Source organism: Rhinoderma darwinii, chromosome 1, assembly GCF_050947455.1.
Source record: "Rhinoderma darwinii isolate aRhiDar2 chromosome 1, aRhiDar2.hap1, whole genome shotgun sequence".
Taxonomy (NCBI): domain Eukaryota; kingdom Metazoa; phylum Chordata; class Amphibia; order Anura; family Rhinodermatidae; genus Rhinoderma; species Rhinoderma darwinii.
The window spans coordinates 569,745,321-569,762,070 of record NC_134687.1 but is presented as its reverse complement, the minus strand read 5'-3'; the positions used below and the strand labels follow the sequence as shown (position 1 = coordinate 569,762,070).

The window sequence follows — 16,750 nt, the reverse complement described above, 5'->3', positions numbered from 1 at the left end:
AAGTAAGTATACCGAGCACAGATTCACAGGAGAGAAAGACCGGAGTATATTTCTGATGAATCACCACTTGGATAAAATGGAAATGTGGTTTTCTACTCTTCTACTGCAGTGGTAATAAGGACTTTCCACCATATGTTGCGACATTATTACACTAGAATAATTTTATAATCTCCTTCGAATCATGTGTTCCTTAACTTATAGACAGATAGTATAAATTGCTAATTACTAGCATAAAAACCCAGGTTATAACATCGTATCTCCAAGTCTCCATCACAGATGAACTACACCATTACACAAGTTTTTACTTTTTTTTATTTTCCACATGGATCTTTAGTGGAAGGAACTTTATAGCATTTTTAATAATGTGTCAATTCACTACCCAATCTTTGGAAGATCAAGCACATCGAGAGGTCTACTTCATCAGGAGGCTGTAACGTCTATGGCCGGGGGCCGTCGTTCAGACTTACCCTCTGACGGCCCCGGCCATGGACCTCTTTCTTCTCGGCATCAGCTCCCTCCAGGGAGACTCCGGCACTCACTTCTGGGTCCTCGGACTGTTTCCCGCAGGGTGCGCGCGCCCGCACGGCCTTAAAAGGCCAGTACACGTCCAGCTGTCACCAACCAATAATTAGCCCAAATGGCTGCTGGACTATAAAAAGGGGCTCTGTCCACTTGTTCCTCACCCGAGCGTTTTTGTATACCTAAGTTTGTCTTGCAAATGGTCTTTCAGTGTTTCCTAGTTCCCAGTGTTACCCGTTCCTGCTGCATGTGCCCTCTATCCCGTGCTATCGTATCTGCTGAGAAAGTCAAGTCGTGTCTTCCGCTGCATCCACGGTGCCACCTGCTGTGAAAGTCAAGTTGTGCTTCCCCTACTGTCTACATTGCCTCAGGTACCCGTTCTGAACTGTAGACATTGTTTTGTACCTTGTTGGCCAGCTGGTGCCCCGCTACGCGGTACGGCCCAGTGGGTCCACACCCCCGCCGTGACGGTACGCTCAGGCCATGGACTCCGCTGGCCAAGTCAAGGGCCTGTCATCCTCCCAAGCCATGCAGGTGGACCTGCAGGATCTGGAGGCACGACAGGATCAACTCCTTGTGGCAGTAGACTCCATGGCACAGCAGCTAGGGGCGCTAGCTATTTTCTCCACTGCTCCTATTCAAGCTCCTCCGATCGACCCTCCTGCTACACCTCCTGGCAGGTCCAGTTCAGACCCTCGGTTCTCGCTGCCATTGCCACCTCGGTTCCATGGAGACGCAAGTTCGTGCAGGGGGTTTCTAAATCAATGCCATATCCACTTCACTCTGCACACCCGAGCATTCCCTTCGGACAGAGCCAGGATCGCCATTATATCTCTACTTGCCGGCAAGGCCCTGGCGTGGGCGAATCCAATCTGGGAACGGCAGGGACCCGAGACCCTAGATTTCCAGGGCTTCTTGTGGTTGTTCCGTTACGTATTTGAGGAGCCTGGATGAGTCTCATCGGCAGCCACTGCTATCTTTAACCTGCGGCAGGAGGACGCCTCCGTGGGCGAAAACACCATCCAGTTCCGGACTCTGGCAGGACAATTGTCCTGGAACAATGAGGCCTTGGTAGAATCCTTCTGGCATGGCCTATCGCCCGAGATCAAGGACCAACTGGTTGCTCGAGATCTCCCAGCTGCCTTGGACGACCTGATTGTACTGGCTACCCGAGTGGACATAAGGCTCAGGGAGAGATCTCAAGAGATTCTACAGGAGAGACGGCTTCCAAGACTGGCGCCCAACTTCTAGCTACACCTCTTGCCTTGTTCTTCTGCTGCGCCCGAGGTTCTAATGCAGGTGGATCGGCTTAAACTGTCCGTTCAAGAAAAACAGCGCAGGCGCACCTCTGGACTCTGTCTATATTGCGGCCTTGCTGGCCATGTCGTACGTCTGTGTTCCCAGATGCCAAAGAAACCCCAACGCCTGGCATTGGTTGGAGAGACAACCCTGGGCGCTACAGCATTTAATAGAGAACTCTCTTCCAAACTGTTCATTCCTGTGACCATCGTCACTGGCGAGAGACCTCATCCAGTCTCTGCCTACCTGGCCAATTTTATCTGCCAAGACCTTGTGGATCTTCTTCAATTGCCCACTGTTTTGCTGGAGGAACCGTTGATCGTTGCCTCGGTAGATGGACTGCCTTTGCCTGACCCAGGGTTGTCTGTGACGAAGCCATTAAGACTTCAAGTGGGAGCTCCTCATTCTGAGCTCATCTCCCTGTATTTCCTGTCCAAGGCCGTCAACCCCGTGCTGCTGGATTTGCCTTGGCTCTGTCTACACGCCCCAGGCCTGGATTGGAACTCCGGAGAGGTTCTCCAGTGGGGCCCCAACTGTCTCGACCGCTGTCTGGTGCATGTCCATCTGTCCCAGCCTTCTCCGCATCAGTCATTGGCAGGGTTGCCTCCTTGTTACTCTCAGTTCGCTGATGTCTTCAACAAGAAGGAAGCAGAGACATTGCCACCACATCGAGCATACGATTGTCCTATCGACTTGGCTCCTGATTCGTCCCCTCCTCGCGGTAGAGTATACCCTCTCTCCTTGCCAGAGACCAAGTCTATGTTGGCCTACATTAAGGAGAATCTGGGGAGGAGCTTCATACTAAAGTCTTCATCCCCGGCCGGAGCCGGGTTTTCCTTTGTCAAAAAGAAGGATGTATCCCTTCGCCCCTGCATTGACTACCAAGGTCTCAACCAGATCACGGTAAAGAAATGGTACCCATTGCCGTTGATTTCGGAACTTTTTGATCGCATACGGGGAGGGGGAATTTTCCAAGCTAGACCTGCGGGGGGCTTACAATCTAATCTGGATCCGTCAGGGTGACGAGTAGAAGACTGAATTTAACACACGTGATGGACACTATGAATATTTGGTCATGCCCTTCGGCCTGTGTAACGCCCCCACAGTGTTTAAAGAATTTGTCAATGACATTTTTCGTGACCTCCTCTATGTCTGTGTTGTGGTGTATCTCGATGATATCTCGATTTTTTTCCCTAGATATTGTGACTCATCAGGGTCATGTCCGCCAGGTGTTGCTTAGATTAAGGGAGAATCATCTTTACGCCAAGTTGGAGAAGTGCGTGTTCCAAGAGAAGTCTCTACCCTTCCTGGGCTATATCATATCTGATCAGGGTCTCAAAATGGACCCCGAGAAGTTCAAGGCTGTCCTGGAGTGGCCACGTCCCCAAGGCTTAAGGGCCATACAACGCTTCCTGGGATTCGCCAACTTCTACAGACTGTTCATTCCCAACTTCTCTTCTTTGACAGCCCCCATCTCTACCCTCACTAAAAAGGGTATGAATGCCAAGGTATGGACTCCAGAGGCGGAAGTCGCATTTAAAACCTTAAAAAAGGCCTTCACGTCAGCCTCTATTCTTCATCATCCTGATGTATCCTTACAGTTTTCGTTATAGGTGGACGCCTCCTCTGTTGGTGCTGGTGCACTTTTGTTCCAGAGAGGTTCGAAAGGCAAGACGGTGGTATGTGGTTACTACTCCAAGCTGTTTTCTCCTGCAGAGCGCAACTACTCGATTGGGGATCGGGTGTTACTGGCCATCAAGCTGGCCCTGCAGCAGTGGAGACACCTACTGGAAGGTGCAGCTCATCCTATCCTGGTCTTCACGGACCACAAGAACCTGACCTACCTACAGACGGCTCAATGGCTGAATCCTCGTCATTGTTTTTTGCACGGTTCCGGTTCGAACTCCATTACCGACAAGAATGTGAGGGCCGATGCCTTGTCTAGGTCATTTGAGACAGAGGACACTGTGAAGTCCCCACAGAATATTATCGATCCTTCCTGCATCTACTCTGTTAACCCTCTGCAGGTTAGAGACATTCCTCCGGGAAGAACTTTTGTACGCCTGGCTGACGAGGAAGAATCCTTCGCTGGGGTCACAGTTCCAAGCTGGCAGGTCACGCGGGTGCCCGTAAGACCCAAGACCTTATTGCCCGTCAGTTCTGGTGGCCGACGCTGCCCAAAGACGTCATGAACTTTGTCTCCTCCTGTACGGTGTGTGCAGCAAACAAAGTTGCCCACTCCAGACGAGCCAGTCTGCTCCAACCACTGCATGTGCCCGATGCCCCCTGGTGGCATATTGCTATGGACTTTTTCACAGATCTGCCTCTCTCTGCGGGATGCAGTGTGTTCTGGGTGGTGGTGGATCGTTTTTCTAAAATGGCTCATTTTGTTCCCCTGACTGGCCTGCTTTCTGCTGCTCGACTAGCTGACCTCTTCATACAACACATCTTCCGTCTGCACGGCTTGCCTCTGCATATTGTCTCAGATCGAGGGGTCCAGTTCACCTCAAAGTTCTGGAGAGCACTCTGCGGCCTACTCGGTGTAAAGTTGGACTTCTCCTCAGCTTATCATCCTCAGTCCAATGGACAAGTCGAATGGGTTAACCAAATTATGGAGAACAATCTGCGGCACTTTGTCTCCAGATGACATGATGACTGGGTGCAGCTGCTCCCGTGGGCGGAGTTCTCCTATGATAACCATACCAGTGAGTCCACTACCTCCAGTCCATTCTTCATAGCCTACGCCCACATCCTCGAATACCCCTGCCTGGCTCTACTATGTCCCAGGTGCCTGCAGCCGACTCTACCTTCAGGGACTTTCTGCAGATATGGCAGCAGACACGATCTTCTATTCTGCTGGCGGTGGACCACATGAAGAGAAAGGCAGACACTAGAAGACGAGAGCCTCCTCAGTTTCTTCCAGGTACGAAGGTCTGGCTGTCTTCCAGGAATATCCGGCAGAGGGTGCCGTCTTGCAAGTTTGCTCCCAGGTTCCTTGGACCCTTCGAGATTCTGCTACAGATCAATCCTGTGTCATATAAGCTTCGACTGACTCCTACCCACAAGATCCCTAGCTCCTTCCATGTCTCCTTGCTGAAACCTGTGGTCCTGAACCGCTACTCCAGGACTCCTAGTTCCGCAGTGGCTTCTGGTGTTTCATCTGGAACTTTCGAAGTGAGGGAGATCCTGGCCACCAAGAAAGTGGGAGGAAGGACATTTTATTTGGTGGATTGGAGGGGATTTGGTCCAGAGGAGAGGTCTTGGGAGCCAGAGGAGAACATCGATGCTCCTGTCCTCATTAAGAAATTTCTCTCCCGCTCTGGCCCCAAGAGGAGGGGGCGTAAGAGGGAGGATACTGTAACATCTATGACCGGGGGCCATTGTTCAGACTTACCCTCTGACGGCCCCGGCCATGGACATCTTTCTTCTCGGCGTTAGCTCCCTCCAGGGATACGCCGGCACTCACTTCTGGGTCCTCGGACTTTTTCCCGCAGGGTGCGCGCACCCGCGCGTACACGGCCTTAAAAGGCCAGTACACGTCCAGCTGTCACCAACCAATAATTAGCCCAAATGGCTGCTGGACTATAAAAAGGGGCTCTGCCCACTTGTTCCTCGCCCGAGCGTTTTGGTATACCTAAGTTTGTCTTGCAAATGGTCTTTCAGTGTTTCCTAGTTCCCAGTGTTACCCGTTCCTGCTGCATGTGCCCTCTATCCAGTGCTATCGTATCTGCTGAGAAAGTCAAGTTGTGTCTTCTGCTGCATCCACGGTGCCACCTGCTGTGAAAGTCAAGTCGTGCTTCCACTACTGCCTACATTGCCTCAGGTACCCGTTCTGAACTATAGACATTGTTTTGTACCTTGTTGGCCAGCTGCTACCCCGCTACGTGGTACGGCCCAGTGGGTCCACACCCCCTGCCGTGACAGAGGCAAGTCTGGTGAAACAGTTGGAGCCATCCAGAACTAAGCTATGATAGATATGCTTAGTCCTATGTTTTAACTGTATCTCTCCTTCTACTATTGGGATCAAATAATGTTAGAGTCACATGCAATTGTTGTGACTACCATGACCTTTTCTTTCTAGACGTCCATTTGGCTTTCAGGCATGTTTAATAACGCTAGAAATGGTTATTTTACAATTGTCCTCAGATTTGGTGAGTAATACTGTGTAATATCAATACTGACTTCTATAGAAGAATAGAAGAATATTGCAAAAAATACTTAATAATAGAAATAGTAATAATAGAAAAATAGTATACAGTTGAGAGAATAGTCAATATTAATGTGCACATATACACACACAGGAGCAACAATGGCATAAGGCTGTCAAGAAATACAGAAAACAGAAGGAAGAAAAAAAAGAGAAAAATTGTTTCAGGTCCTCCCACTGAAGGTCTATCGGGTTCAAGTCAGGACTAAGCCAATAAAAAAACATAAAAATCTTTTGCTACCCGTTCACTTAGATATAAAGTTTTTGATTACTGAACTTCAGCTTCAACTTTGGGCCTGTTTTAAATGCACATACCGTGGCTCCATGATGTAACCGTATATGTAGTGCCTATGGTGGAATCAAATACAGTCCTGTAACATCAGGGGAGCCTTTCACAAAAGTCTTTTTTTTTTGGTAATAAAGTGGTGTTAAATAGGACTTAGGGTTAGATTACCGGCCATTCTCCTTAGGAATTCTATGGTACAGGGCAGAATTTATGAAATAATGGCGTTATTGAGGAAATCAAATCATCATCATGCCATCACAAAACGTTTTTTAATGGTAGACGAGTATTAATGGTAATCATGGATAGCAATATTTCTACCTTCTTGCATTCAGCACACGGTCTATTTCTGGGTTTGGAGTTATGAGCTCTGCTGTCTGAGCCATCTACAAAAGGCACGCAGATCTTTAAATGTTCTTCTTAGATGTTCTCTAACTTTCTGTTTGGAGATTTATTGCAAATGGTTTTGAAATTCTTTTTAGACTGATATATTTCAAAACCTTTTTTTTCCTCATCTTTTCTTGAATTTTCTTTGATCAACGTATTCTGTTCTTGTAGAACCTTTCTGGTGACTACTTCACTTTTTCTGGTAAGGTTCAATATCTGATGAGGTGTAGATTTAGTGGGATAACTACAATGTTGAGCTCTGTTATTTTTGCTTCAACAAGTTTATTTTAATAGTAATGAACCAGAAGAATATCCCTACCATCACCATCATAACACTCTGGAAAGGCAGTTAAACCTATTCATACTCCACATTATGAGTATTCTACCATTCTATGTACAGCTCCCTGGAATTAATAGCGCTTTAAAAATAAACAATATTTTTTGTTTACCTTCATATACTACTTTGTGGACTGCACATCGGCTGCAATCAAACCTAGTTGTATTTAAGGAGCTGAATAAAATTATCAATTCAATTTGGCCAATTGGTAAATTGGTTGATTGAATATGGGTGAAATAGGCATTGGGTACATTTTAATATAACTGCAGGTCATAATAAAATCATACATAGGCTGGAAACATGTAGCACCTAAAACTCACAAGAATCAGAAGATGGGAGTTGATCAACTATGTCACATAATACTATTAGAGTGCAGCACAATCCTGGGGTGCTCATATATTCAATATACTATGCCAATCTATGGCTGCCTGGTCCAGCCTACAAGATATCACCATCCAATCACAGACTGGGTTGGTAGATAAATCTAGGTAAACATTTAAAACATCTATTTAGATGTGTGGCCCCTTTAAATATCCTATGTAGCCTCCAGACCACCTGTTTCACAATTGGACAACTGGTATTATTTTCGTTGTTTGTTCTTTATTGCGTATGCTGCAGATAAATGATTTTGTACTACATTCAGCATAGCTCAGCATAAAACGGACAATGATATATATAAAAATTCAATGACTAATCAAATATTTGTACGACAGAACAAAACAGCCGTCACTACATTAAAGATAAAACACAGGCACCTAACTATAAGTGATATACAATACACAAAAGGAGATATTATTTATCAGCGCTAGCTACAAATATCTGAACAAACGTATAAATAAGGCTGTTTTATGTCCTGCTTAAAAGGCTTTTGTTACATGCGGTAGGGAGGAACTCACAAGCTATACTTCTCATTTTTAGGCATTTGAGCTTAAATACATTTCATCACCCAATTCAAGATGTAAGCTGCCAGTGACAAATGCAAACTCGGATTATACTGTTCCAAATCTGCTAGCAGCTTATGTTAACCTAAACTATAAATGAACCGTAGTTACTAACTGAAACCAAAGACTTTTTGTTCCTTAAAGAGAGTTATTCTTTAAGTCCTTTTTGATTTATAAAATGTTTGTCTGATTGATAATGCAATGTTCACAGTCATATTCTAAATTGTCTGTATAACATTTACCAATTGCAAAAAATATATAAAATCCAACAGGCTTGGTAAAAAAACATGTGAAAGGGTCACTGAATCTAAAAGAGTGAACTAAATTTCCCATGCAGGGCCGTTCAATAGCGTAACCATAGTGGATGTTGTGCACATGAAAGACGTTCATCATGATAATTTAAAAGGGGCAATCTTTGTCATGTGAATGCGCAGTACCACACTATTCACATAGGGCACTCTGGGAGCCCGTTCTTGGGATCGATGGGAGTCACATCAGTCAGACCCCCACCGATCAGACATTTATCTCCTATCCTGTGGAGAAAACCCATATAAGATAATAAATATAGACATTAAAAAAGTGTAGACGTTGCACTCTATCCAAGAAACTGTCTATAGGGCCCACATTCTCCTTTTTCACACAAGAGGTCAGAAGTGCTTTAAGTGAGAAACAGAAAGAAACAATGAAATATCAAGGTAATGACAAAGTGATGCAGTCAACCCTACTCTCTACATATTAAAATAAGCTTTAATTTGCCAAAAATATAAAAATAATTTGAATATATTTGCCTTCCCTAATTTTTCTCAGGTCTTCCTCGGTAACTCACAGCTAAATCTTGTCATAGTAACAATACGTGACCGGTCCATTGATGCACACCATGGGGAAATCACTTTATATAAAATATCACCGTGGCATGCATCAACTGGCGGCCATGGTTACATGACGTCGCTGACTGGAGCACATTTGATCAGGTATATTACAAAGTTTGTAATTTTTACATTTTGAGTCAACTGAAGCCTTTTTTATTTTTAATTTTTTTAAAAACCCTTTATCAAAGGTATGTAGGTCCTAAAAAATGCAGTGTTATCATACATGACAGCACATCAACTTATTGCTGGTGACCCGGTATAGCTGTTGAAGTGCAACGCAAAGGGGACAACATCCTCAGATCCAATAGGACAATTTTATTATGTTTGTCACGTTTTAGAATAATAATAAATGATAAATTAAATAATAAATAAATTAATTAAAATAATAAAAAATTATTTATTTTTTTATAAAAATGTGGTTCACATAAAAAAAAACTTGAATTAAACAATAGGTAATTTTGTGACCATCGATTTCCTTTAAAGAATTCTAAAGTAAAATATACAATTAACACTTGGGGTAGGAAAGTATTTAAATCCATTGCATTAAGTTCCAATCTATACAGAAAACATTAAAGGGAGTCTGTCAGGACTTTTTGCCCACACACCGCTAGATAAGTGTAGGGGAGACTATTTTAGGTATACCTATGTCAGTCTAGTGGCTGAAATCCTCACCCTGGAAAAGGATTTTTAATCTTCACGCGCTGAATAGGAAGTATCCCGCTCCCCGCTGTAACTCTTCTCCAACCTCTCCCCTCTTGATTGAGGGCATTAAGCCAGTATTTTCTTATATAATACTTCTCAGAAATGTTCTGCTCACTGACAATGAACAGCTGTCATAGTATAGGATACCCCTGTACTGGCCTTTTGGTCACATGAACAAATGCCAGCAAATTGGGTCTTTCATTTAGGATCCATACGTAAGACATTGCCGCATGCGCAGATCCTCTGAAACAGTACACAGACACCACCCCTAAAAGCATTGCATGTGTATGAATGTGTGTGTATATATATATATATATATATATATATATATATATATATTATTTATTTTTATTATTATTTATATAAACATACAGCATACAACATGTGTATGAATCCATAAGAAAAAAAACCCTCTGTGGGCCTTGTAGTCATGGTAGAGTATAGGAACATTTCAGTCTATGGCCACATGATATGGATCTGAACAACACAGATGCATAATTCAGCAGTGTGCATGAGCCCTTAGAACATTTCCAGATGAGGATACTGTTCCTACGTGCATCAATATTAAAGGGTTATTCCCAACATCCTTGTTAATTTTTTTTTGCTATGCTAGCCCTGGAGCCGTCTCTTACAAATAATATGACCAGCAGGGAAGGAGGAAGGGTCGGGGGATCGCAGCCTCAGCGCGCTCCCAGGAATCCAGCCAGCAAAGGCAGGGGGAACTGCGCAAGTGCGACAGGAGATTGGAAAGCTGCAGGGGTTGTCGTTTCCATAGAAATGACTACCGCAACAAAGAAGGCGGAGTAGGGTGGAAACGGGGTCATATCTGCAAAACGCTGCACAACAGAAAGAAGAATGTATTTAGCGATATTAATACATTTACACTCCAGGACACATGGACATAAAAGTATATGTTGGGAATAACCCTTTAAAGGAAAGCAATTATTGTTAAATATATTTATATAGTTATATATTTAGTATATATCACAAGTACTATATGAGATAATTGTGAATGAGTAAAAAGCTGGACAGATGAGGTATGATGCACAGCTACAATGCATCCTTTGTCGCCACCTCCTCCATAGGTATACAGTAACAAAACTCAAGATGCTACAGACAATGACACACAAAACTAACCAGGTTACAGAATTGAGGAAGACAGACCTCAAGTTGATAGAAAATTGGATTTTCTGGTAGCCAACATGTAGATAGACAGACAGACACATATTAGATAGATAGATAGATGATAGATAGATAGATAGATAGATAGATAGATAGATAGATAGATAGATAGATAGATAGATAGATAGATAGAACTTGCCCCTTTTTCAATGCTCCCAGTCTGACAAAGCGTCCCTTCAGCGGCAGGAATGCTGTTGGTTACACATCTGTTACTTTTGCTCAGACACCAGAGCTCTCTACACACTTCCTAGGAAAGAAGGCAGAAGCAAGTTGGTCAGAATTATAGATACAAAGTCATTATCTTCTCTGCATTGGGTGAATGTGAGGAATTAGCCGCCTAGTATTCTAATGTAACTACAATCCTATTTACCATCCAAATATATATAAACTTTGTTACTTCAGATGGATTGGTAAAATCTCACAGCTCTTTACAGAACCCTTAAAATGGTAACAAAGAATTCCCTTCTCCTCGTCTTGACCGAGTGACTTGTGTTTGCCTATGCATGTAACAGCAGTTTTTATTTGCTCAAGACTTAATACCTTATACAAGACACTTTACACATGTACTTATCTGACCACACATGCAACATTTCTTTCCTGTTTCCGAAAGAACAATGGATTTCTCTTTAATCCGCGCACATGGTAACACAAGTGACTGGTCCACATGTATTAATGCACTGATGAAAATGGAGAAAGGCCAGTGCATGTTTGATGTAGGAAAGTTAGGGTATGTTCACACGCAAACTCAAAAACGTCTGAAAATAAGGAGCTGCTATCGAGGGAAAATAGCTCCTGATTTTCAGACGTTGTTTAAGCCTCTCGCGGTTTTCGCTGCGTTTTTTACGGCCGTTTTTGGAGCCGTTTTCTAGAGAGTCAATGAAAAACGGCTCCAAAAATGTCCCAAGAAGTGACCTGCACTTCTTTTTTGTGGCTGTTTTATTTACGCATCAGTTTTTCAAAACGGCCGCGTAAAAAACAGCCCGTCAGATCAGAACGCCGTTTTTCCTATTGAAATCAATGGGCAGATGTTTGGAGGCGTTCTGTTTCCGGTTTTTCGGCGTTTACGACCCGAAAAACGGCCGAAATAGGCCGTATGAACATACCCTTACAGGTTCATGAGACAACGGCTGGAGCTCCGACAATAGATTAACCTACCGTAATTGTAGAGGCATTTCTCTAGATACAGCCACTTTGAATGCTACTACTATCAAAAATATTGTTTTAGGAGGTACTTCAATGTATCCAACAGCTAAGCCATACATTTTTTATAACCTTAGCCATATCAACCAAGTATTGTTTGTTTCAAAGTGTTTCATTCAAAGCTTTTTTTTTCAGAAAGCCCCTAAAACAGAGGCGTAACTTTAATCGTCTCATCCTTAATGCAAAATCTGTAACACGGCCCCCACCTACCATGTGACATTTATATTTCTGATGCCTTCTTACATGGTAGAGGGGCCTTTAGGTTTCCACAGGCACCAGGGCCTGGGTGCAACCGCTACTTCTTCACCCCCTATACCTAGCCCCTGTACCCAAATTCTAAGCTGAATATAGAGTGCCCCACAGATGACATTCATCTGTAAACTGTGGGGAAACACACTGGCAAGTGTTGTATTTTGTGGTGCCCATTGAAATCAATGGGGCATCCATGTAATGTACGGATGTTCCAAGTCCTCCAGAGCAAAAGCCTGTCGCAGGGGCGTAACTAGGAAAGACTGGGCCCCATAGCAAACTTTTGACTGGGACCCCCCTCCCATGGGTGTCACACAACCCCCCTTGTAGATAGTGTCTTTTTTACAGCCCCACCTGTAGATAACGCCATACAGCCCCCTCTGTAGATAACGCCATACAGCCCCCCTGTAGATAACGCCATACAGCCCCCCCTGTAGATAACGGCATACAGCCCCCTCTGTAGATAACACCATACAGCCCCCCCGTAGGTACCGCTATACAGCCCCCCTGTAGGTAACGCCATACAGAACCCCCCTGTAGGAAACGCCATACAGCCCCCTGTAGGTAACGCCATACAGCTCCCCTGTAGGTAACGCCATACAGCCCCCCATGTAGGTAACGCCATACAGAACTCCCCTGTAGGGAACGCCATACAGCCCCCCGTAGGTAACGCTATACAGCCCCCCTGTAGATAACGCCATGCAGCCCCAATCCCCCCAAAAAATACGACCTATAGTGTGTCCTACAAAAGACATGTATCCCCTATCCACAGGATAGGGGATACATGTGTGATCGCTGGCACTGATAAGGAGAACGGGGGACCGAAAGTCCCTCAAAGTTCTCCATGACTAACCTCTGACTTTCGGAGTCTGCGCAACTCAATAAAAATGAAAGGAGCGCTGGTCACGCATGCGCACAAGCGCGACCGGCGCTCCATTCATTTTTACGGAGCTGTCGACACAGACCCCGGAAGTCCGAGGTTTGTGATGGAGAACTTCAGGGGACTTTCAGTCCCCAGTTCTCCCTATCGCTGCCAGCGATCACACATGTATCCCCTATCCTGTGGATAGGGGATACATGTCTTATGTAGGAACAACCTGTTTAATGGCAGAGCGGGGAGATACCTCCCTGCTCTGCCGTAGTGTTAAGTGGCGTCGCGTTGTAGCAGCCATAGCGGCAGCTAGCGGAGCCTACGGCCATGGTGGGGGCCCGTGCCGGCGGGCGACATGGGCCCCCTCATGCCGCGGGCCCCGTAGCAGCCGCTATGGCTGCTATAGCGGTAGATATGCCACTGGCCTGTCGAATTAGTAAAAATTAGCCCTTCTAATTAGCCCTTCTATTTGGTTCCATTATTCTTGACGGAACCAATAGCGCAGCCGACTGCACTATTAATTCCATCAAAACAACGGAATCCTGTCACAACGTTGACAAACGGAAACCCTTAGCAAAGTTTCCGTCACCATTGGGATCAATGGTGAGGGAAACGGAAGCTAAGATTTCAGTTTGCCTTTACGTTGAGGGGTTAACCCGACAGAAACCTCAGACGGAACCTCTCAATGGAAGGGCAACGCTGATGGGCACAGCCTAAACAACAGATAAAAATAAATAAATAAATAAATAAAGAGCACTAATGACTTTTTGAGTACATTTTTGGGAAATACAGTAAATATACAATATGTCAGCTAAAGGGGGTTATTGACATATTATTAATACTGCAGTCTGAACGCCCTATAATTCACTTTTGTTGTGGAAATTTGCAGGGGTCCAAGGTCACAGAATTCATAGATCTTTATACACGTATCTAACACTTATCGGTAGATCATTTTGAATGGATTTCGTCATTAATGACGTTTTATAAGGGTTCTACTGGTTATTCTAGTTACTCCATACATCAGAATATTGTATTTTAACCCCTTAGTGCCAACCTATTTTAAACCTTGATGACCAAGCTATTTTTTACGTCTTCCCATCGTCGCATGCAAAGAGCTATACATTTTTTATTTTTGCGTCGACATAGCTGTATAAGGACTTGTTTTTTGCGGGACAAGTTGTTATTTTTAATAGAATAATTTTGGGGTACATATAATTTATTGATTCACTTTTATTAACTTTTTTTGGGGCTAAATAGAAAAAAACCCAGCAATTTCGCCACTCTTTTTTTGCGTCTTTAATTTACGCCGTTTACCGTGTGGTATAAATAACATAATAACTTTATTCAAATTTATATGGTTTTCTTATGTTTTAATACTTTTACACAGTAAAAATACTTTTTTTTCTACATTTTTTTTTTGTGTCTTTATATTTGAAGAGCCATAACTTTTTTATTTTTCTGCCGATGCAGCTGTATGAGAGCTTTTTTATTTTTTTGTGTGACGACTTGTAATTTCTATCAGTACCATTTTGGAGTACATGCGACTTTTTGATCACTTTTTATGCCATTTTTTTGAAGGCAGCATGAACAGAAAACAGCAATTCTGGCATTATTTTTAATTTAATTTTTTACAGCAATCTCCAAGCTGGTTAAGTAACATAATAGCTTTATAGTTGGGGACGTTACGGATGTGGCGATGCCAAATATGTGTAACATTTTAACTTTTTTTCCATACTAAAGCATTTTGTAACGAGAAAAAGTGGGTTTTTCATTTTTTTTTTTATTATTTATTTATTAATAGCCCCACTAGGGAACTTCAGTAAGAGATCGTACGATCACTTTTATAATACACTTCAATACATCTGTTTACAACGAACAGGCATCTGCTAGGTCATGCCAGAGGCATGGCCTAGCAGGCATCCACAACAGGCAGACCTGGGGGCCGTTATTAGGCCCCCGGCTGCCATAGAAGACACTGGCACCCTGCGATCTCATAGCAGGGTGCCGGAGGGGTGAGAAAGGGAGCTCCCTCCCTCTCTCCAAAACCACTTAGATGCGGCAGCTCTGCCCCAAAGTTCTCAGCTACCTCTGATAGCTGAGAACAGGGAGTTTTAACTGCTTCCGGCGGCGCAGCTTTATTCTTATGCAGCACCGTGAAAAGGCGTATGCATTATAAAAAAGCCTGTGAAAAGGCGTATTGGCAGGCACTAACGGGTTAACACTCTACAAAGCCCCATAGTACCCAGTACACGATACAGTGCAATTTGAGCCATGGCTGTCTGTATGTGCAAATCACAGGGAGACCTAGTGGGTTTAAGTAGAACTTGTGGTACCATAAATGTCATCACCAGATTTCAGCAAATTGTCCCAAAATGAAATTGATAAGTGAGAGTTTGAAAAGAATAAACATTTTTATTTTTGGCCCCTCATCTTCCATCTCAAGCGACCAATAGAAAGTTGATAGAAGCCATGTATATGAATGGAGAAAATTGCATGGAGTATCTCAAAAACAGTATAAAAACTCAAAATTGAAGATTTTAACAGTGAGATGTTGCCGAGAGCGGAATTACGCCGTAGTAACCTGCTTGTTACGATTCTCACCAGAGTAGTAGAGCCTCTAAGTCGCAATCGGTTTGGTGATGGTTAGACTAGGGTGCGAAGTCTAGGAAATCTCCCCGTTCTTCACCCTTAACCCAGGCAAAGAGTTGCTCGGAGAGATGAGCCGCTGAATATATGACCTTAGATTTTACTATGTATGTGTAAAACTGAATTTGGCCTTGGAAATGAATGGAGAAAAAATATATTGTGTAATCTAAGATCACAACAAGATAAATAAAGCAAAGTTACTCAAGTGCAAGTTGTAAATTGTTGTTCAAAAGTGGAATTCTCCTTTAATTATATCTTTGCAGCCATAACTCTTAAACCAGACGACATTGTTGGTGGCCATCAGAAATGTCTTCAATCTATTCCGCTACCAAAAGTACCTTTTTTAGATGCAGGATTTAAACCAATGGCAACATTTACTTTGAATCTTTTCATTTGTTTTACTGTTCGGCAGTTTAATAAAACATGAGAATAATAACAGACAGTTGAAATAAAATATATTATTGCACAGTATAAATCAAATTGCTTCCTGAAGTTTACGTGATGACTCTTTCAACATCCAGGCAGGAGGCTGAAACAACTTTGAACAAAAAATGTCTGCCAGGTGTTTAAAAATGCCTTGACAAGACTGACAGCAATTATACACAAATAACGCGCACCGGTGGTACAAACTATTCAACGTAATTATACTGCTCGAAAAACTATGGGCCTAACAAAAATAGATGAAAATCCTGACATTACATGAAAGTGGCAGAGACCAATAACCAGTGTAGATCATGGCAACCTGAACATTGGTCAATTATAAACAAATGAAAAAAGAAAGTCTGGGACATGTTAATTATAATGCCTGGAGTTTCTATGCCCTGGAGGAAGTACTCAACTAGTGTAGCCTTTGTTCTACCAAAGAAGTGTTCTCCAACTGGCTGTATTCTCATTTTCCTATCAGTAACATCTTTTAACAGCTGTTATCAATAAAACAGCCCGAAGCTATTGCAGAAAGTCAACCCTCAAAGGTCAACTAAGCAGCACTTCTTTTTTTAAGACATAAAATTATCTGGTAGCAAAAGTGGAGAACTTAAGTACAGTAGTTTTCAAGAGGA

The 16,750-nt window shown here is 43.4% G+C and overlaps 1 protein-coding gene across 2 annotated transcripts in view; it reads right to left on the bottom strand.

Annotated features, from left to right (window-relative positions):
• The window catches only part of ADAMTS6 (ADAM metallopeptidase with thrombospondin type 1 motif 6), a 280,546-nt gene that overhangs the window by 77,214 nt on the left and 186,582 nt on the right, over positions 1–16,750 (bottom strand). For both annotated transcript variants that reach the window (XM_075839116.1, XM_075839124.1), the window contains exon 12: positions 10,866–10,973. In XM_075839116.1, coding sequence (XP_075695231.1) covers positions 10,866–10,973 — 108 coding nt within the window. The remainder of the gene's footprint in view (positions 1–10,865; positions 10,974–16,750) is intronic.